Raw genomic sequence first — 19,676 nt, 5'->3', positions numbered from 1 at the left:
TAAAATCTCAATATATGTCACAGCTTTAATTGGGACGGCAGGTCAGTGTTACCAGTGGCATTTGGATCAAACTTCTGGTTGCTTTTGGGCATGTAACTAGGTTAGTGGGACAGCTATTTAGAAACCATATGCTGCTGCAGCTGCAGCAGATGAAGTTTTCAGCCTGATGTGCAGCATGCAGCTTGCACTTACTTTGGAAGTTGCCCAAACAGTACAACTACTGAGTCTGTGGAGTACTCTACTAATCCTGCATTATACATTGTTTTTAAAGAAAACCATTGAGCTTGTGAAATATTGTTGCCTGTGTTTTAACAGGAATCATCTGAATTCCTGAACATTGGAGAGTATAATGAGTTTGTTGGGAACCTGAGGTCAAGCCACACACAAATCCTGTGTGAAACAAACTGGTGGAACCTCATGCTGTTGATTGCATTTCGTGAACCCTGATCAAAGACTGTATTTCAAGCAAGGAAAGGACAATAAGTTCGTCTTTCAGTATCCAGATTTATCAGGGACTTGAGGAAATAATTTTTTCAAACTTCTAGGTTTTTTGGTTTTTTTTGTTTAGAGAAACTCATGTATTCCCTAATTATTTTATAATAAATGTGCACAGCCTAGCTATTAAGTGCAAAACTTCATAGTGTTTCTGCTCAGAATCTGCACCTAAATTCACAGCATGACTGGATGTAGTTGTGATATATCTAGAAGAGGGTTTTGGATGAGTTTGAAGGTACAATATATTTGGCAGTCTAAGTCTGACTATCTGACTCTGCTTAAGCAACTGAATTGGTGCTGTGACTGCTCCTGCAGCAGAGAAACTAATAAAGCAGGGAGAGGTCTGGAAAGATCCCTTTGAGGAAAAAGGAAAGTCTTGTTAAGGAATTGCTTATGAGGTTTTTTTTTAAACACTTATAAATGCTGATGAGTAGCCTTCTGTAAAATTTTTTTTCTTTTTTTTTTTTTTTTTGGCTATTTGGAATTGCTGTATCATTCCAACTCAATTTAGATTCCTAATGAATGTTCTTATTGAACACTGCGACATGTCCTAAATATGCCTGCTTTCATTTTTAGAACTAATTTGATGTATGTGTCTATAAATACTCAATTGTTTGGCTTGACTCTGTCATCTTCAGAGCAGTGCTGTCTCTGAATCCTCTGTGCATGGGAAAGCAATGTAATTATGCATTGGATTAAAACATTTGCGTTTTCTCATGTGCAAACATTTAAAACAAGCAATTCCACCTGCAGCTTAGCAGGAGAGAGAAGAAAAAAGTGTCTGAAGAGATTAAACTCCTAAATTGTGGGTAAAATAGTATATGAAAATGGTTAATCTTTAAAAAATAAACAGTAATGGTTGACAGTCTGACCAGAGGGGAAATGGAAAATGAGGGCATAAGGGAAACTGTGAAGGGACTGTCACAAAGCAGATAACCTGTGATGCTGTGTAGTGCAGCAAGGGTTAAGCTTAGGAAGTTTGTGGTTATTTAAGGAATTTTAATGAAATCTGCCAGTGAGCAAAGACTGCAAGCCACCCTCTGTATAAAGGAGGAGGGAGCTCCCATACAGGAAGAACTGGATGACCTTGAGGAGTAATAGAAAAAGGATGTAATGTAATAATACTAAGTGCACTGTTGTGCATTGGGGGCTGATAAATTTCTCTGTCACTTGCGACTGATGAAAGCAAAGCCTTTGCATATTAGTTTCTCATGCAGGATTGAGCAACCAATACAGTGTATATGTAAAATGGCAAATGTGTTGTAGATCCCAGCATTTAGCTAGCTAGTCATATAATAATGCTTTCTCTATTAAAAATCATATTTTCATAAGGTACTGCTAAGAGCCAAGTCTGGAATCAAGACTACCCAGTTCTGGTCACCACATATAAAAAAAATGATTACTTAAGACTGGAATAAGTAGAGAATATTCTAACAGATAATCAATGAGACTGGGAGCCTGTCCTGAGGAATCTGAGTACATGTAGAAAACCTCTATTAAAAAAATAAGTAAGATAACTGAAAACACTGGCACAAGAGCAAATGGATAGAAACCCAGTGACAGACATTTAAACAGGGTTTAAAGGATCTCTGCCTTCAAAGTCCCTAAAACTCCCTGGAGGGAGGAGCAGGAGTGAATGTAACTAGTTTACAAGCAATCCAATAATACAGTTGTTTGTAGAACCATCAGGCTAGTGCCAGTCCTGATTCTATGATTTTACCCTTGGAAATTCACATAGGAATTAGCCATGGTGGCGAGTGTCCATGCACGGTTCATTTAAACAAGGATTTTGCTGTTGAGTGAATGCTTTTCTGTACAAAGCCCCTTTTTTAGGGAAACTTAAGGTGCTGTACTGCCACAGGCATCATGAAAGCAAGTGGAGACACTGCTAAATAAAGCCCAGGTATTCAAAAGTCATGAGCTGGATCCTTCAGCACTTTTGTCTTAAGTAATTAAGTTGGTTTGGCAGAATAAATTTGAGGCTGGTTTATAGCCTTATGCCAGTATTATTTGCATTTTTTAAATTCATCCTCAGCTAAAAGGAGTAGAAACTGCTTTCAGTGGGAACTGAGTATCCCTCCATCTAGGGTTCTCCAAAAGTGTGTCTGTAAGAAAATAATATATTGGGAGACTAGTAAGAATTACAAGTGTTGGCAGTGTGGGGTCAGGCACACAAGAACATCCAGTTAACTGTGAGTCTCTGCCCAGTCTCAGATGACATATGAATCCACTTACTTGTGGCTGCTGTGTGCTTTTTTCATTGTATTTTGATTTTTGTTTGGTTCAATTACCGTGTGTTTGCCCTGTAAGGATACACAGTTCTCTCTAATGACAGTTTATTGCAGTTCTCCATCTTCTATTTGTTATTTTCTGTAGTGGCTAACACTGCTTTTCTTGGCAGTACCTGGAATAATTTCTCTAAGTGCAGTTGTTGGAGAAATTTGCAGCAGGTGGCACGGTGCCTGGTAGTGACATAGCCCCTTTCTTCACTGTCATTTCAAGGGTTTTATTCTCCCCTCAATATCTTAAAAAGAAATGTTATTTGTAAATGATAAACAGGGAAATACTTATGAAAAATATTAGTCAATATATGTTAAAACTCTTTCAATGAGAACTGTTTTTTGGAAATAGTGAGTACAGAATTGATACCTTTGGAAAAAAAAGCAGCCATTTAAAATCTGTCTGAAGGAAGGATTTTCCAACAGTAAGACTGTGCAGTTTTTCTTATCAGAATGACTTTAAATCATATGGCACACCACTACTGTGATAAAATGAAGAACCTGGGATCGCTGTGAGGATTTATCTGTTACACCTGTCCACAGAGTTTAGTAAAGGTTTTAAGACCATTATAATTTTCTTATGCCCAGCAAGGATAGTCACAATTGCAGAATACAATAATTTGTTCTCTATTTTTATTGATTGAAGAAAAAGAAATCTTGCTTACAAGTAGGAACATTTCCTCCAAAAAAGTCTCTGTAGACAGTTGGTATATACTTTAGACCATTATGACATCTACATTTTACAGTTAAAATTTGTATATTTAATGAAGATACTTAAAGAAATATTTGTTTCATCTAAATGGGCAGTTTTCCTGTTTTGAAAAGACATGGTATAAAATTAAATTATCTGATACTCCTATTGGCATATTATAAACTGTGTAAACTGTTCCAGAGAGCAGTGCAGTAACAACAGGGTAGTCGTGCAGAAGGCATCTAGGTGGAATGTACATGCAGTACTGCATTTGATGACATGTGTTAATATTTATGAAGAACCATTCAATATAGATTATTTTAAATGTAATGGCTTTGTAGAGCATTTTGAAGGCAGTCTCCAGTCAGTAATTTAATGCAAAAATGTGTCACAGTCAGTTCCAAACAAGTTTCAAATTATGTTAGGTTTGGCTTTCTGGGTTTCTTTGGGCTATTTCTTAGCTCATTCTTAGGGAAAATATTTTCTTTGGTATCTCTGTTAGACTATCTTGCAGTAAATTGGTTGTCTTGAGTTTATTTGATTTGTAGCAGAGATATCCACAGTTCTGTAAACCAGATGTTGCTTTCAGTTTTCAGAAGGAGTTCTCATTTGAAGATAAAGAAGAGCTTTCGAACAGCACAAAGGATATTGATGCTAATCTCTTAGCAGTACTTCCAAAAGGTAGGTAAGGGAGACACATTATGAACACAAGTGGCAACTTAGCAGCATGTGAAGTTTTGTCTATGCAAGTACAAGGCACAGTTAAAATCAATTAGGCACAGATGTTTTGTAAATGAGTTTTCCCTGTGAAGTATTCATGAAGGATGAAAGAGGGGATGAACCACAATGCTCTTTTCCTACATCCCTGCTTCATAAAGTTCAGCTTTGTTTTCCTAGTTTCAATAGGTTAGTAGTTGAAATCCAAAACTTCAGAGAGTTTGTTTGTACAGTTAGATTAATTCTAAGTTCAAAAATATGAACCTGACTTGTTAAGAGTCATAGCTCTTTCCAGCCACTTTGGTGGTTGGTGGAGTCCCTGTGCTTGCATGACCAACTGACTGCACTCGAATTTTGACTTGCATGCTAAAGTCCCTGCAGTACATATGGAGTTTAGTTTGGGTTTTTTTTTTTTGTTACAAACTTCTATCTTAATATGAATAATTTCTGAAGAAAACAGCAGTTCTATCTTTATCATTTGACACAGTTGATACAGAGGCAAGAAATAATTCTCTTGAATTATTTAGAGAAAATCACAATGTGTTTGACCCATAGAGGGTGACATTTGACTAAGAACTATGTGCAACTGCCACAGAGAGGTTCCCTTCATTCAAGGGTGTTGTGGACCTTGGAACTTTGATTAAAATTATGTATGTGTGTGTGTTCTAGTGATATATACTCTTTTCAGACAAGCTACAAGGCTAAATGCACTAATCCCAATGTAAAGGAACTGGCTTGCTCTTTATATGTCATTTGTTCCTGAGTTCCTCTGGAAAGAAGCACTTCTTCCAGCATAACATTTAAGTGCTATTTAAGTGACATGCTTGATTTTAAATATAATCATTATGGATGTTCAGAAAGAAACATTGTTGGCAAAATGATGGAATGGAGTGATATGCATTTATACAATACAGACTTCTGAGAGCACCAGACAGTAATAATCCATATTTCCTCATTATTCCTTACACTTAGCCTTACAATCATGTGGCCAGCAAGTTAATTGAGCCTTCATTTGAGAAACTTTATCTGTAAGTTGTTTCTCAGTGAGGTAATTTCTATTTCAGGATGTTTCTATTTTTCAAAAAAATATTCTTATAATAAAGGCATCGCATTTGGTGTATACCAGACTTAAGAAACAACAGTGGGAGATTTTGGTTGTATTCTGAGGGAACTACTTGAAGTTCATGGCTTTTTGAAAATACTATTTATTTGTCCTTTCTAGAGCCTAATTTTGATGCAGATTTGCACATGCTGAGAAATTGAAGGAATATGTTTACTTTTCAACTGATACAGACTGAACTGAGGCCTGCAGTTGAGCATTGAACATGTCAATAAACATTTGCTGGCATAAACTGAAGATAAATGCTTCCCCAGACTAGTTTTAAGACCATCACCTTTCCAGCTGTGGAGAGGAGGAAGTAGGAATGAGGCTGGTAGGCTTTGCTATTGTGTTAAATTTTCCTCAAAATGAAAATGTGTGGTACCTGTGTTGCAATGGTTATTTACCATCTCTGAGAAATTAATCCTCTGGCAGGTAACCTTTTGATCCATGTCTATCCAGGCTTCACAAATGTACATGCTCCCTCTCTATCATGAACTTTTAGAAGGCTTAATTGAGTATTTACAGCATCAGTACTGTAAAAATAAATCTGCTGTCACATGGCTGCAACTTTATTCACGTCCCCTCTGCAGCTGTCAAAGAGGGCTTTCAGTATAAACATGTTTATATTCTATTGCAGGTTTCTGAAAGATTTCTATGAATATATATTTCTATAAGTAACATTTCGTCTTAATTTAAATATAAGATACGCTCCAAATGTACTTTTTCATTCTGGGACAACATGGAGAGCAATATTTTTTTTCCTAAATAATGGTATTTCAAAGTAAATTTTGTTTCAAAGGACTACAGTTACCAAAGTTAAGATGCCTCTTGACAATTTACCTCAGAGGGTATCCTACCACAGCATCCTGCTCAGCATCCTGCTCAGCATCCTAAAATTAAACCTCAAGTTCAGAGCTGTTTCTGAGCTGTGTCTGTTCTTCCTCTTGTCCTTAACTGACCAATGTTGCTTATATGGTGTGTTGCCATGAAGTAATCTAGATAAGGAGCTTTTACTGTGAAATTAATTATTTTAAGCTTCTTAGTCTTTTCTTATGTGCTGAATCAGATTTTTGTGCTACCTTTTAGGTAGAGGTGTTGCTGTTCTTTAGCACTCCCATGGTGTTGTTTGTGATGGTCACATGGGAAAACATCCCATGAGCAGATGGGAACTGGCACCAATGTATTCAAATTGTAAACTAAAAAGGAGAAACCTGGTCACCTAAATTTACAGGAGCCAACCAGTGTCCTTAGGAGTGAAATGTCTCCAACTGGTTTTTATGTTTTAAAGTAAAATTTGTCAGAAAGAAACTACTGGACTAGAAGACTTTCTGCATTTTATCTTCTTTTGGTTTTGCTTTTTTTTGTGCTTCTTTTTCCCACCTTACCAAAAGAAGAATATTGCTGGAACTGCTTTCGCAAAAAGAATTCTGCAGATGCTGGCCAACCTAGCTGAAATTACTTCTATAATCTCGAGCTTGGAAAAAGTGTAAGGCAGCATAGAGTAATCCCATGCTATTTTTGTCCTATGTTGTTTGGGGAGGTGTTGGGAGACATTTTTCATAAGACCAGTGCTCTTTTTAGGACTGTAAAGTGGTAGTAGAATCTCTGGAACTTCAGCTAGCATGTAGCAAGAGAGTGTTGAGCTAATGCTTTGGGAGTTCTTCGGATGTTCCACATTTCTTGTATGTGGAAAACTTATAGTCAAGCTTCCTTTTTTGGGAGTGGGGGGAGAAAAGACTTTTGCTAATAAACGAAGCTTTAGGGCTTTACCAAAGCTGTGTAAAAGACCTGTTCTCTGATGATGGTTTTGATGACTGTATGAATTAATTGGTGACTAGGGGAAAAAAAGGATTGGGATTTGGATGAAATGTGATTTTACTAACTCTGAGCTCTGGAGGCCTTTGACTTGTCTGAAGACAGACAATTACATGTTTTCTTTTGACAATGTTATGTATACACAGCCAACAGATGGAACAGAAAATCTCTGATAGCTAGGAGAACATATTTAAACATAAGTAGATTTGGGGAGGCGAGAGCAAAGTCTGTATGAGAAATCATTTCCCGTGGAGTGGATCTGAAATGAAGGCTGGTTTGAAATGGGCAAGTTCTCTGTTTAATACAGTTCCACTGCTAGCACAGCTTGAGTAAACAGGACAACGGTGGAAACTGCTCATGCATTGAGAGAAAAGTCTGTGAAAACACAACATAAGGGTTCATCTTTGCTGTGGTGTTGTTTCAGGATCAGAATGTGTTCATTCTTGCTGATCCTGCACATTTATCTGTAGTCCTACTTTCAGACTTTTCATTGATATTACAGTCAATGTCAACAGTATCTATGAGATGTGAGCACTGGTATTGAGTACAGCAAACTTCCTGGATGAGTCAGCTGAGCTGGAGCCCTAGCCAAGCCATGCATATTAAGTTCTTGAAGGAGAGGGAAGACAGAAAAGGTGCATCTGACCTTTAAAAGGGTGGTGTTTCCATAATATTATATTTATAATAATATATCCTCTAAGTATCTAGAGGAACAAGGTCTGATAGCAAGAAAAATAACGGGATAGGTTACCTCTGCAGTGGAACAATGTCAGGTAGACAGTCCTGACTCATCAGGTGTTTCTGATCTCTGCCGATTTAGCAGGTGTAGACCTTGGCTTGCTTTAACTTTTGATCCCTGGTTCAGGAGGGTTAGAACCCCAGAGGTGCATTGGCTCAAGAACAGGTGCACACAGCTGTCAGCACCGTGTTTGCCAAGGCCACAATACGGGGGTGTGTGGATGTGCATGTCTGTGTGTTAGGCACACCCTCACCCCAGTCCACTGCTTCCCTGGACAGCTTGGAGAGTTTCTCTTTCTGGTGGTAAGAAGTCACATCACACTTACTTGTGTAGCACTCACTGCTCCAGTGTGGTTTGCACATGCACATATCTGTGTATATATAGGGATTGCTTCACCTATCATGACTCCCCGTGGTTCACTACTGTTTTGTGGACTGTGGCAGCTGGCAGCAAAGGGTTCAGGGAAGAGAAGGAAAGTATGTCCAATTAAAACTACAAGGGAAAGTTAGCAAAGTAGCAAGGGACTAACCGTGCAAGAGTACCATGATGGTGCATGGTAATTTTCACTTCTGCAATGACTCACTGGGATTATTGGGATTTGATCAATATAAGGGTGTGGAAGAAAGTAAGGAAGAAGGAACCTCGTCCTTACTGCTTCTCTTTAAACATAGTCAATCTTTGACCTTTGAGTAGATAGGATAAGCAGATTTTCCATACTGCCTAGTTTTGAAATGGGTTACTAGAGCATGTAAGCCTGACTTCAGCTAATCAAAATACAACTTGTCTACTATATACTAAATTTTGAAAACTGCTAAGATGGTATCAGATTTGGGATTAGCCTGGAAGTACATGGAGGAGTACTTGATGGTGACACCTATGTGCCTACTTTTGACGGCACAACCCTAATAAACTAGGAAAACAAGAGGAAAATGCTCATTTCCTGAAAAAAGCTGTTTCAAACTTCTGAACTTTATTTGACTGTTCCTTCTTATTCTAAAGTATTTTATCAAGTTTCTGAAACTTACTGTTTTATAAGCTACATAATCTTTTGTTATCTCAGTTTCAGAATTAAGAAAACTCTTTGAACCAAACAACCGAGATTTTTTGGAAATGAAAAGGTAAAGGAAAAAAGTCTTTGGCCTGTAAAATAAAACATGCAGCTTGTTTTGTTACTTCCTCATAGAAACTCTGCCCTTGAATCTTCAAGATGCCTGTTTTCACATTTTTCACATATTTTTCAGAAAAGAAAGAATAGCTAGGCGCTTAGAGGGAATTGAAAATGATACACAACCTATGCTTCTACAAAACTGCCCAGGATCAGTCACACACCGTTTACTAGAGGAAGATACACCAAGATATATGCGTGCAACTGACCCATACAGCCCCCACTTAGGTAAGTAGCACACGTCAGTAGGTCTTGCAATGCATGTTTGCTACATTATCAGTTATGCAGTACCTAGAGAAGAGTTCTACAGAAGAGCTCTGTCAGGTTGTTTGTGTTTTTTGTAAATTTGCCTTTTAAGTCTCGAGTTGTCCTGTTTGAAAAACGTTGATGGTTCTTATTGCTTTAAAATACCTATTTGAATTGAGAACTATTATTATTAAAGAATTATTCCTAATACATATTTCTTAATTGTTTGTATGTGCTTTTGCAGACAAAAGTGCAAAAACATAATGTGCAGGCACTTAGATGTGTAAGAAAATAGGAAGCTTTTAGCTCACTCAGTTTGAATGGTGTTTGGGGTGCTTGGAGTTTTGGGAAGGACTTGCTCATATATGTTGTACTTTTGACAGGCAGATCAAATGAAGAGGAGGAAACTTCAGATTCTTCTGTAGAAAAACAACCCAGATCATCCAGATACCGATCCGAAACCACAGGAGGTAATACAGAGCCCTTGTACAGTACAGCAAACATGGATGTCCAGGAACTAGAGTCAAAAGCAGAGAGAATAGCTAGGTACAAAGCAGAGAGGCGACGCCAGCTGGCAGAAAAATATGGATTAACTCTTGATTCTGATTTGGATTCTGACTACTCATCCAGATATACGAGGGCAAGGAAAGATCCTGACAATGTGGAAAGAAAGGGAGTGAAAAGTGAAAGGCAGGATGGTGAAAACAAGGACTATGGCATGCTCTATTTGTCCAGGACTGAGACGAAGGCATCAAAGAGTGTGATTTCTGATTCCAAAGAGTACTCCAGCCATGAAGATAAAGATGACCTCTCAAATGAAAAAAGTGTTAGAAAAGCAGATGACAGTGCCATTAGACAGGCTTCTGACCCTTCAGCAACCTTGGATAGTTCTGTCTCCCTTTCACTTTCTGGACGAGATTCTTCCTGCTATAACGAAGTGCCAACATCAAAGCAAACCCCCCGAGAGTCCCTCCCTTCACCAAAGCGGGCAGCCTCACCGACCCACTTGCAGAATGACCAGCCCTTGCACAGTAACAGCAGACAAAGGTAAGAGTGATTTTTATTTTTTGTTTCACTGTAGATTCCCTTACCTTAATCAGCTTCTACATCAGTGTCTACAGTGTTAATGAGAATGTATTTATTACCCTTGAAGAATGTATTTAGTTGCTTTGGATGTCTCAAGCTGGATTAGTAGGGTTTATTGTATCAGTGTGTGTCTGATACAAGGAAGTGGCTATCTATTTCTCTAATTAGCTATGTCATTGGTTTCACTTTATATTTATAGAATTTTGCTAAAATTAGGCCCTTTGTGGGGAGGACACAAACTAGAATTTGAAGGAGTTATGGTTCTAAATCTCCTTGGGTTCTGGTTTTTTGGGTTTTTTTTAATAACCTGTTAGAGCAAGTCTTTAACTTTCTTTCTTATATATCTTGTAATTGTTGATTGGGAGCTTCCAAGTAGAGGCAAAATATTTGTCAGTGAATATCTTTATGATGGCTTCTGCCAAAATAAAACAGTCTACAGACTTAAAAGCTGAAGAGTGTCTTGGGTCAGTTGAAATAATAGTTGATTTGTTTTCCTGATGTGAAAGCATAAAAACCCTTTTGAACTGTGATAGTCAATCCTTCAGATAATATTAGGCATATATGTGCATGAAGGGGCAGAGGGGAGAGTTAAAATTCTATGCTGAATTGCTTCAGACTTGACAAATTTACTATGGTAATAGGGTAACCAGATTCTTCCAAAAGCAAAAAAACCCCTAGTTTTCACTAATTTTACATTACAATTTCTCAGTATGGTCTAGAAATACTGTCAAATTCTTATGCTGACTGAAAACAATGTGTGACTAAGAGTTTTTTTAAAGTATTATTTTCTCTTAAGTGCGAGTCTTTAATTTCTTGGTAGGTGGATAGGTAGAAAATAATAATTGTTAAAACTGAAATGAAAATGTTGCAACTAAAAATTATGTAAATGAGAACTTAATTTTAAACGTATGTGCATAATACTGAGCAGTGTTGGCTGTTTTTAAGAAACTGAAGTAACTCGTATAAACTCCACCATTTATGCTTTCCATAGAGCACAGGAGCTCTCAGTTCCCAGTTGTGAGAAATCAGGAAAAAAATGGAAAGGCACTAACATGAATTATTAAAGAAGTAAATCCACAGTTAGTGAGCAGAGACAGGTGTTTTGGGAAGAGTACAGGGACACTGCCCAGTTGTGCAGAGATGAGATTAGGAAGGGCAAGGTGAAGCTGGAACTGAAATTGGCAAGGGATGCAATGCATAACAAGGACTTAGGTATGTTAGCTGAAAATGGAAGGTCAAAGCAAAACTGGTAACAATGGACAAGGAGAAGGCTCAACTAATTTTCTGCCTCAGTCTTCAATGGCAACCTCTCTTTCCACACCTCATGAGTGGATGGACAGCAGGATGGTGACTGGGGAAGTGAAGTCCCTCCCACTATAAGAAAAAAATCATGTTCCTGACTACCTGAGGAAGCTGAACAAAAGTAAGGCTATAGGACCAATTAGATTTATCCCAGAGTCTTGAGGGAATTCGCTAATATATCTCCATGATATCTGAGCAGTCAAGTGAAGTCCCAAGTGACTGGAAAAAGGGAAACATTGCACCCATCTATAAAAAGGGTAGAAAGGAGGATACTGGAAACTACTGCCCTGTCAGCCTCACCTCTGTACCTGGGAAGATCATGGAACAGATCCTCTCAGAAGCTGTGCTAAGGTACATGGAGGACAGGGAGGTGACTCAAGACAGCCAGCACTGCTTCATCAAGGCAAATCCTGCCTGGCCCATCTAGTGGCCTTCTGTAGTTGAGTGGACATCAGTGGACAAGGGAAAGGCTACAGATGTCTGTGTGTGTGCTCCTGCAGGGCCTTTACACAGTCCCCCACAATATCCTTCTCTCTAAATTGAAGAGCTATGGATAGATTGGTCAGTAGATGAGGAATTGATTGGACAGTTGCATCCAGGGAGTGGTCAACAGCTCAGAGTCCTGATGGACATTAGTGACAAGTGGTGTCCCTTAAGGGTCTGTAGGAGGACCAGGGTTATTTAATGTCTTCCTCAATGACACAAGGGGGTTGGGTACACCCTCAGCAGTTCTGCAGATGACACCAAGCCGAGTGGTGTGGTTGACACTCCTGAAGGATGGGATATCACCCAGAGGGACATGGGCACGCTTGACAAGTGGGCTCATCAGTGTCTCATGAGGGGTTTGGTAAGGCCAAGTGCAAAGTTCTGCACCTGGGCTGGAGCAAGCCCCAGCAGTACCAGTACAGGCTGGGGGTTGAAGGGATTGAGAGCAGCTCTGCCAAGAAGAACTTGGGGGAACTGGTGGATGAGGGGCTGGACATGAGCTGGCAATGTGCACCTGCAGCCCAGAAAGCTAAATGTGTCCTGGGCCACATCAAAAGGATCATGGTCAGCAGGTTGAGAGAGGTCATTCTGCCCCTCTTCTCCACCCTCATGAGATCCCACCTGGAAAAATGTATCTGTAGCTCTGTAATCCTCAGCCCAGGAAAGACATAGAGTGTTGGAGCAAGTCCAGAGGATAGCCACAAAACAACCCCAGAGAGATGAAGCACCTTTCCTGTAAGGAAAGGCTGAGAGAGTTGGGGTTCTTCACCCTGGAAAAGCGGAGGCTCCAGGGAGATCTGATTTCAGTCTTTCACTGCTGCAGAAGGTGATTATTGGGGCAGACTTTGTAACAGGGACATTCCTCCTTTCCTGTAGGACAAGGAGGAATGGTTTTGAGCTAAAAGAGGGGTAGATTGATACTAGATATAAGGAAGAAATTTTTTACAAGGATGGTAAAACATTGGCACAGGTTGTCCAGAGAAAAGGTCGATGTCTCTGCTCATTGCAGAGGGATTAGACTAAATGACCTTTAAACGTCCCATCCAACTCAAATTATTCTCTGATTCTGTGAATAAGTAATAATATAATACATATTGCTGACTGCATTATCTCTAATTTCAGATTTCTTTCTTTATCAGGCTTGGGTCACTATTTGCATAAAACAAATTTCCCCTAATTGCTGTCTGTCTAGCTTTTGAAGGAAACCATCTCCACCTACCAAGATGTGGTGTAGTACTTAAAGCACCCAAGAGTTTAAATATAGGATTTGGTCTCTTGTTTGCATGCGCAGGTAGGCAGTAGGTGGTATTTTAAAGGCCATGTTGCCATTCTTTAATACCCCTAACACTTTCAGTGCCAGTATGTACTCCCTAGTATGATATTCAGAGATGTAAGAATAACCTCTCTGAAACTCTTGTCCCTGATTTTGAGTGGTAAAAAAGTCACTGTGTCCGTGCAGTCCGTTTGAAGTTACTCTGTGGTGGCCTCCTATAAGGCTGTTTGCACAAGAGAAAAAAAGGCTAACTCAAGTTTTTCAGGTGACTGCTGTTCTGAAGTCAGTTCCACATTATATACAGGCTACAAAATTGGTTTCATTAAATTTAAATTTCCTGAGCTTAAATTGGAAAATAAATGCAGCTCGCTTTGGAATATATACGAAAGCTTTTGTGCCTTCAGTATTAAGAAGATTTAATAATTAATCCAGTTACCCATCCTTGAGAAGGTATCATTTGACATTGCCTGCATTTGGCTCCTGAAATGGCTGATTAAATTCAAAACGTGGCTTGTGTTCCTCTGATTGCACTCTTCAAAGGATGAATGATCAAGTACAAATAATTGCTGCTTGGGCCATGCCCACTATAAAAATGTGCCAAAGTACACATTAAGAGAGAAGGAAGTTCCTGTGCTTCAAAACAATTCCAGATAACTGCTTCTAGTCAGCTTCTGTGAAAAGGCTTTGCCTCCTATTTGGTCAGTTCCGTTAGGGATTCAAAACATTTGGAAAAACAGAAGGCATTTCAACAGTTGGTGTTTGTTGTTCAAAGATAGATTTGGATTCAATGACAACGGTAGGTGAGTTCTCAAATTTAAACTTACTTGCATCAAATACACTCTTATCTTCAGAACAGTTGTTGATTTGACCTTTTTCAACTATTTTTATTAAAGTAGCTAAGAAATATTGAAGTATATGTCCTGGAGCTTAATTTGGGGTTTTTATCCCAAATGGCTCTTCTCCAATGGAAAAGTTCTTTCAGATGCAGCTGTAAGTAATGGAAAACATCCTGGATGCTTGTCACCTCTAGGGAGTGAGTTTGTAAACATTAATTTGACAGGACAGGCAATGTTTGGAAGGTTAAAAGTATTTGATGTGTTCTACTGTTGCTGGGGGATTGTAGGTGAAGGTGAACTTTAGGAAGTTATATGAGAAACTTTATGTAGGAAGTCTGCAAACACCCTTACTTGCATTGCTGCAGGGCTTTTAAAACCTCTTCTTTTTATGCTTTCAACTTCAAAGTGTAAACAGAGTAGTCAAGGCAAGATTAAATTAGGGGTCACTTTGTTTCTTAAGTTTTCCCTTTGCCAAGTCACCCAGTGGCACAGCGTGTTTGACTTGTGCTAACCAGGTGAGCATTTCTGAAGCTTTGTGATACAGGGTTACAAGAGGACAGAGGGGTTCCAGACACTCCTGAGAATTTCTTGGGAAATATGATGTAGCCTTGTGAATTTTTCACTTCGTTAAATTCCTATTACTACTTTGTTTTGGTTGCAGCAGTCTTTACTACTTTAAATCACAAATTAAAGGGATGGTTTTAACAACTTTTTCGGGTGTCCTTACACAAACTGACCCACAATGGCAAATGCAAAAATAAGGTTATGTAGTTGCTTTCACTTCTCATGTAAATTCTGCAGAATCTTTACCATTTAGAATACTTTGTATATGTGGGATTATATAATAGTTTCTTTCGCAGTTTGTCACCTTTGAATTTGATTTGTGTGCATTGCTTTTGTTTTCTAAAACAGTCCTCTGCAACTGAGTAATCAAAAACAAAAAGAAGTGTGGAGGGGAGATTGGGAAAAATAATGGGAGCATGTGTTGAGATCTCAGAAATTACCTGAAGTTCTGTTTTCTGTAGTAGTGCAGGGAAAGCAAAACCTGAATGGTTTCTTCAGAAAGATTCGGAAGGGGACACACCTTCACTTATCAGCTGGCCCTCCAGGTATCATAAAACATAGCTGTGTGGCTAACAACCAGACTACAAACCTCCCCTCTCTTTCCTTTTACTATCGACATTTAACACTTGCCCTTAATTTTCCTTTAATAGCACCAAGTAAGAAAATGGTTTTTTCTGTGAATAAAAAGCTGTTGAAACTTTTCTGAAGCATCTGCTTTTATTCTAACTTAGAGCAAATTGGTACTTTGATGAAGAAGTACAAATTCCCCAAGCTTCTTCCACAGCTGCTATAATTCTGGCTTCCACTAGATTTTATAATTTATTATTTTATCTCATTTTGTACTCTGCAAACCAGCATATTTTTATATTGTACACCATTCTATCTTAGCATTTCCTACAAGCAACTCCTTGAATTCCAAAGGAGATAGTACAAGAGAAGTAAAAAAATAATTACATGGAAAAGTAAACCAAAATCCTGAACAAAGCTACAGGCAGCTGCTTTCTCCTGGTTTGGTAACACATATAGTGAGCCCACCATGAAAAGCATTGCAGGAAGTCTCTTTTTCATGTTCCTGATTAAAATAATGCCTATAACCCAGTACTAACATTGGTGTGGATGTTCTGGACAATGCTTGGTACTTGTAGTTTAAAGAATACTTCTTCGGACTTAACACACTTTATGTGCTTAAACAACTTTCCCTGACAAGTGTATCAATCTTCAGAGGTAAGAAGCACCAAAATATTAGAAAGATTGGTGCTTCAAATAACTTTGGATATCCTTAATTATTCTCTTAGATAATTTGCCTTTTTTTCCCTAAATATTATTTCTTAATGATATAAACTCCAAAAAGTCTGTTGGTAGCAAGCCTGGAATTGCACATACTTTGAGCTGGATTACTTGCTTTCAAGCAGAGAGCTAGTTTCCTAGCTTGAGTCTCTCTCTTTCCTCAGAACTAAAACGATTTTTTCATACCCATTTGGGAGGGAAGGAAGTACAGGGCTTTCATTTTTAATGCTGTGTGCGTTGTCTACAGACGCTCGCCCTGTCTGAGCCTCGGCGAGGCTGTAAAAGTGCTGGAGAGCTTTACCTGCAGTGATAGCCCCAGAGCAAAGGCTGCCCCTGGCTGCACGTGCTTGCCTCCCACTGTGCTGCTGTATTCAGTTTAGAAAGGTTAAATAAAACTCTGTTTTGCATGGATGTTGCTGAAGTCCAGAGGTGTTTCTAGAAAACACACTGAAGTAAGGTAACTTTTGGGAACAAGTGTTCTTTGCAAGTTTTGCATGTTAGAATGTATTGAAACATTTTAAAACAGAATGCCTGTTTTGGTTTTTAAATGCCCTTTTCCCTGCAAGCTCTCTGAAGAGCAACAGCCATGCCATAGTTTCACTTTCAGGTTTAGGACTTGCCCTATCAATGTTTTTTCTCACTTACTGGAACAGGTTACACTACACGTGACATTTCAGATGTCTTAAATGATACCTCTGGCAAAATATCTGAAGGGCTAGATGGAGATAAAATGTTTTTTTCACCCCTTTCCCCAGTGCAGCAACATCTTGGTATGACGTAAGCTTCCCAGTATTTAGACATCTTCAAATATCTGACTGCATACACAACTGCCAGTAGAATTTGTAATTGCAGGCTGAACCCAATGCTCTGATAATATAATAAGCAGTTTTGATCATCTTGTTTGTTTGAGACTATGGGTATGTGCTGTTTGGCAAACACACTTGTGATCTCAGGAGAACATGCTGTATGTTCCCAGAGCTTGCACAGTTACCTTCTCAGGAAACATGCATGTCTAAGGGCCAGTGAATCACTTGACTGGTTTTGAGCAGTGTTACTGCTAAGACTTGGGGGGAGGAAGGGGTTGCATCATAACTTTGCTTTATTTTATTGTATTGTTTTTTATTTTACTACAACATTGCTGTCTGTACCCACAGTAGGTGTCTGTGTTCCTTTCCAGATTGGGTATTGCTGTTCACAGCTTTAATCCTTTTTCTTTCTTAAAGAGTAAAAGTTAGAGAGAAATTGGTGAAAGAGGAAAGTGCTCGTGGAAGCCCTGAACTTGTCACAGACACAGTATCTCAGAGAAAATCCCATCCAGTGCCAGCCCACTACATGCCTCTTCAGACAGAACCGTCTGCCTTTGATAGGGTTATAAATCAGCCCGTCAGTTCCGTCCGCCAGCCAATCCATGGCTATATCCAGCCTGCTGGCATTGCTCACACAGCTCAGCTGATGGCAGCAGAAGAACCAGCAAACACCCCTGTTGGCAGCCTGCTCCCGCCAGACAATGTTAGCCTGGGAACAAAATCCTCAGCAGTCACTGCACCAGAGAGTGAAAAGAAAGAAGCAGCTGGTTACAGAGCAAAACCTAATGAAGAAGATTCCTTGGAGGGTGAACAGGCTTCCAAAGGCAGGAGGCCAATTCTGCCATCTGAGATTCGCAAGCAAGGGAAGAACCATGAAGGCCTCTTTGGAGAAGGAGAATTGGAGACCCCTGTGGGGAGTTCCTCCTTTGCAAGCAAGTCGAAAGTTAACTCAGAAGTTCAGAGGGAGTTGGAATGCAATAAGAGGCAGGCCCCTGAGCAGCAGTTTAAGACCCCTGAGAACATAGAAAGGAGTGAAGCTGTTATGTACATACAGAGTGGATCTGTATTGCAGCCTGACAAGGCAAAGGCTCCTGTTTGGAAAGTGTCAACAACAAAGCATAAGGTCCTGACTCGCTCCATGTCTGACTATACTGTCACTACTAAGCTAGAACCTTTTAAAAGTAAAGAGAGTGTGGAAGGAAATCCACCAAATGGTGAGATTGGCATGGTTGACACAAAAGTCTCTGTTGCCCAGCTCCGTAATGTCTTTCTGGAGTCTGCTAATGCCAACAAGAAAACGGAACTGTAGGTGACATTTCACTCGTATTTTCGTGTGAAACTTGCACGTCCTTGGCAAAATTACACCCACTCAACAGCAGTTGTTGTTCGGCACTTAAAGCACACAGCTTAGCTCTCACCAGTGTGTACTGGAGGCTGAGGTGGTTTGGATCCCGCTTTTGTGCTTCTGCTTGCTCGTGCGAGTTGCGATGTGGGGTAGCTGGAATGTGTTCGTCTGCGCATGGAGGAGCATGCAGAGTGATCTCTGGGGAGTTGTTGAGATGCTGACATCTGTGTTTTACTTCTCTCTCCTATTTTCTTTCCTATGCGCTCTCTGTCGTGCGGTTTGAAAGTGAATCTCGGTTTGAGATGTCAACAGCAGGTAGTACTGTGTCTGCCAATGGGGACCGTGAAAGAGGGCCGCGAAAAGCAAGGCGCTATTTCACTCCTGGTGAAAATAGAAAGACTTCTGAGAGATTTAAAACTCAGCCTATAACATCAGCAGAACGAAAGGAGACAGATAGGTAGGCACGTACGTGGCTCTGCGTTCTAGCACAGGTGGATATTAACAAGGTTGTGAAAAGATTTGTTCATCGATTAGAATAAACATTTTGTGAGGTTATTGTTCGTCTTTAAAAACCATCAAGTATTTATTATAGCTTCTTATGAAATGAAACCTACCCCTCCCCCACCCCAACCAATTTGTTGCAAATTCCTCCCATTTGAAATAGTGAACAGTGAATCATCATAAAGTATTGTAGCCATCTGGTTTGAACGTTAAATTCTTTTGGTTTTATATAAAGGGTTTCCTTTCCATCTACTCTGCTTTATGATTTACTCTCTTTGTAAGCCACCAAAACTACCTATTTTATGTTAAAAAGCTGGCAGCAAATCTTAGACTCTTATTTTCTGCAAGGTGAACTAGAAATACTTTTCCTTTATTGTATTTAAGTTTGGCTGCAAATGCTTGCCTTTATGCTTTATTAAAGGATGTTCCCAAGTGGACACTTCTGAAACTTGAAAAATAGATAAATTCACCCACTCTTAAGACTTTGAGGTCCTGCTATTTCCGATTGAATTTGAATTTCATTTTTGATGTCTTGTTTCCAGCTAACTTTTTTCTGTTTGATAATTTTTCACTAGGTCAATTTTGTGTGCAGAAATACCAACTGCTGACGGTATGTTGCTGTACTGTTTTCCAAGGAAAAAATGGGATATGATGTGTTTTATTTTAACTGAAGAACTGTTTGATAATACAAAAAAATCCATTGAAAATTGAATATCTATGATATATAGTTGAAGTACCTATTTTCTTTGGGCCATGTCTACTACAGACTTGATTTCAAACTCATTTCAGTCCAAAAGTCTGTTTGTGGATACCAAACTTCAAATGGGAGTCAAGTGGAGAATGACTTGAAACTTTCTTTTCATTATAGTTGAGGTTGGGTTTTGTCCTAATTTAGACAATAAATAAGCTAGTTGGGAAAAAATTAATCATTAGTCAGTTTT

The 19,676-nt window shown here is 39.2% G+C and overlaps 1 protein-coding gene and 1 long non-coding RNA gene across 14 annotated transcripts in view; one reads left to right on the top strand and one right to left on the bottom strand.

Annotated features, from left to right (window-relative positions):
- The window catches only part of SVIL (supervillin), a 133,148-nt gene that overhangs the window by 69,677 nt on the left and 43,795 nt on the right, over positions 1-19,676 (top strand). For 7 of the 13 annotated variants that reach the window (XM_088159894.1, XM_088159889.1, XM_088159882.1 and 4 more), the window contains 7 exons: positions 4,055-4,146; positions 8,899-8,956; positions 9,080-9,231; positions 9,633-10,296; positions 17,307-18,194; positions 18,521-18,691; positions 19,311-19,345. In XM_088159894.1, the coding sequence (XP_088016020.1) occupies positions 8,949-8,956; positions 9,080-9,231; positions 9,633-10,296; positions 17,307-18,194; positions 18,521-18,691; positions 19,311-19,345 (1,918 nt within the window). In that variant the 5' untranslated portion in view covers positions 4,055-4,146; positions 8,899-8,948. Of the gene's footprint in view, positions 1-4,054; positions 4,147-8,898; positions 8,957-9,079; positions 9,232-9,632; positions 10,297-15,257; positions 15,342-17,306; positions 18,195-18,520; positions 18,692-19,310; positions 19,346-19,676 lie in introns of all 13 variants that reach the window. The other 6 variants (XM_088159930.1, XM_088159915.1, XM_088159908.1 and 3 more) reach the window with 3 other exon arrangements.
- LOC148225085 (uncharacterized) overlaps positions 1-19,676 on the bottom strand; it is a 36,557-nt gene that overhangs the window by 3,061 nt on the left and 13,820 nt on the right. The window lies entirely within an intron of this gene.

This window comes from Sturnus vulgaris, chromosome 1 (genome assembly GCF_052056855.1).
Source record: "Sturnus vulgaris isolate bStuVul1 chromosome 1, bStuVul1.hap1, whole genome shotgun sequence".
Taxonomy (NCBI): domain Eukaryota; kingdom Metazoa; phylum Chordata; class Aves; order Passeriformes; family Sturnidae; genus Sturnus; species Sturnus vulgaris.
Note: the sequence above shows the minus strand (reverse complement) of the source record. Positions and strands in the feature narration are given on the sequence as shown.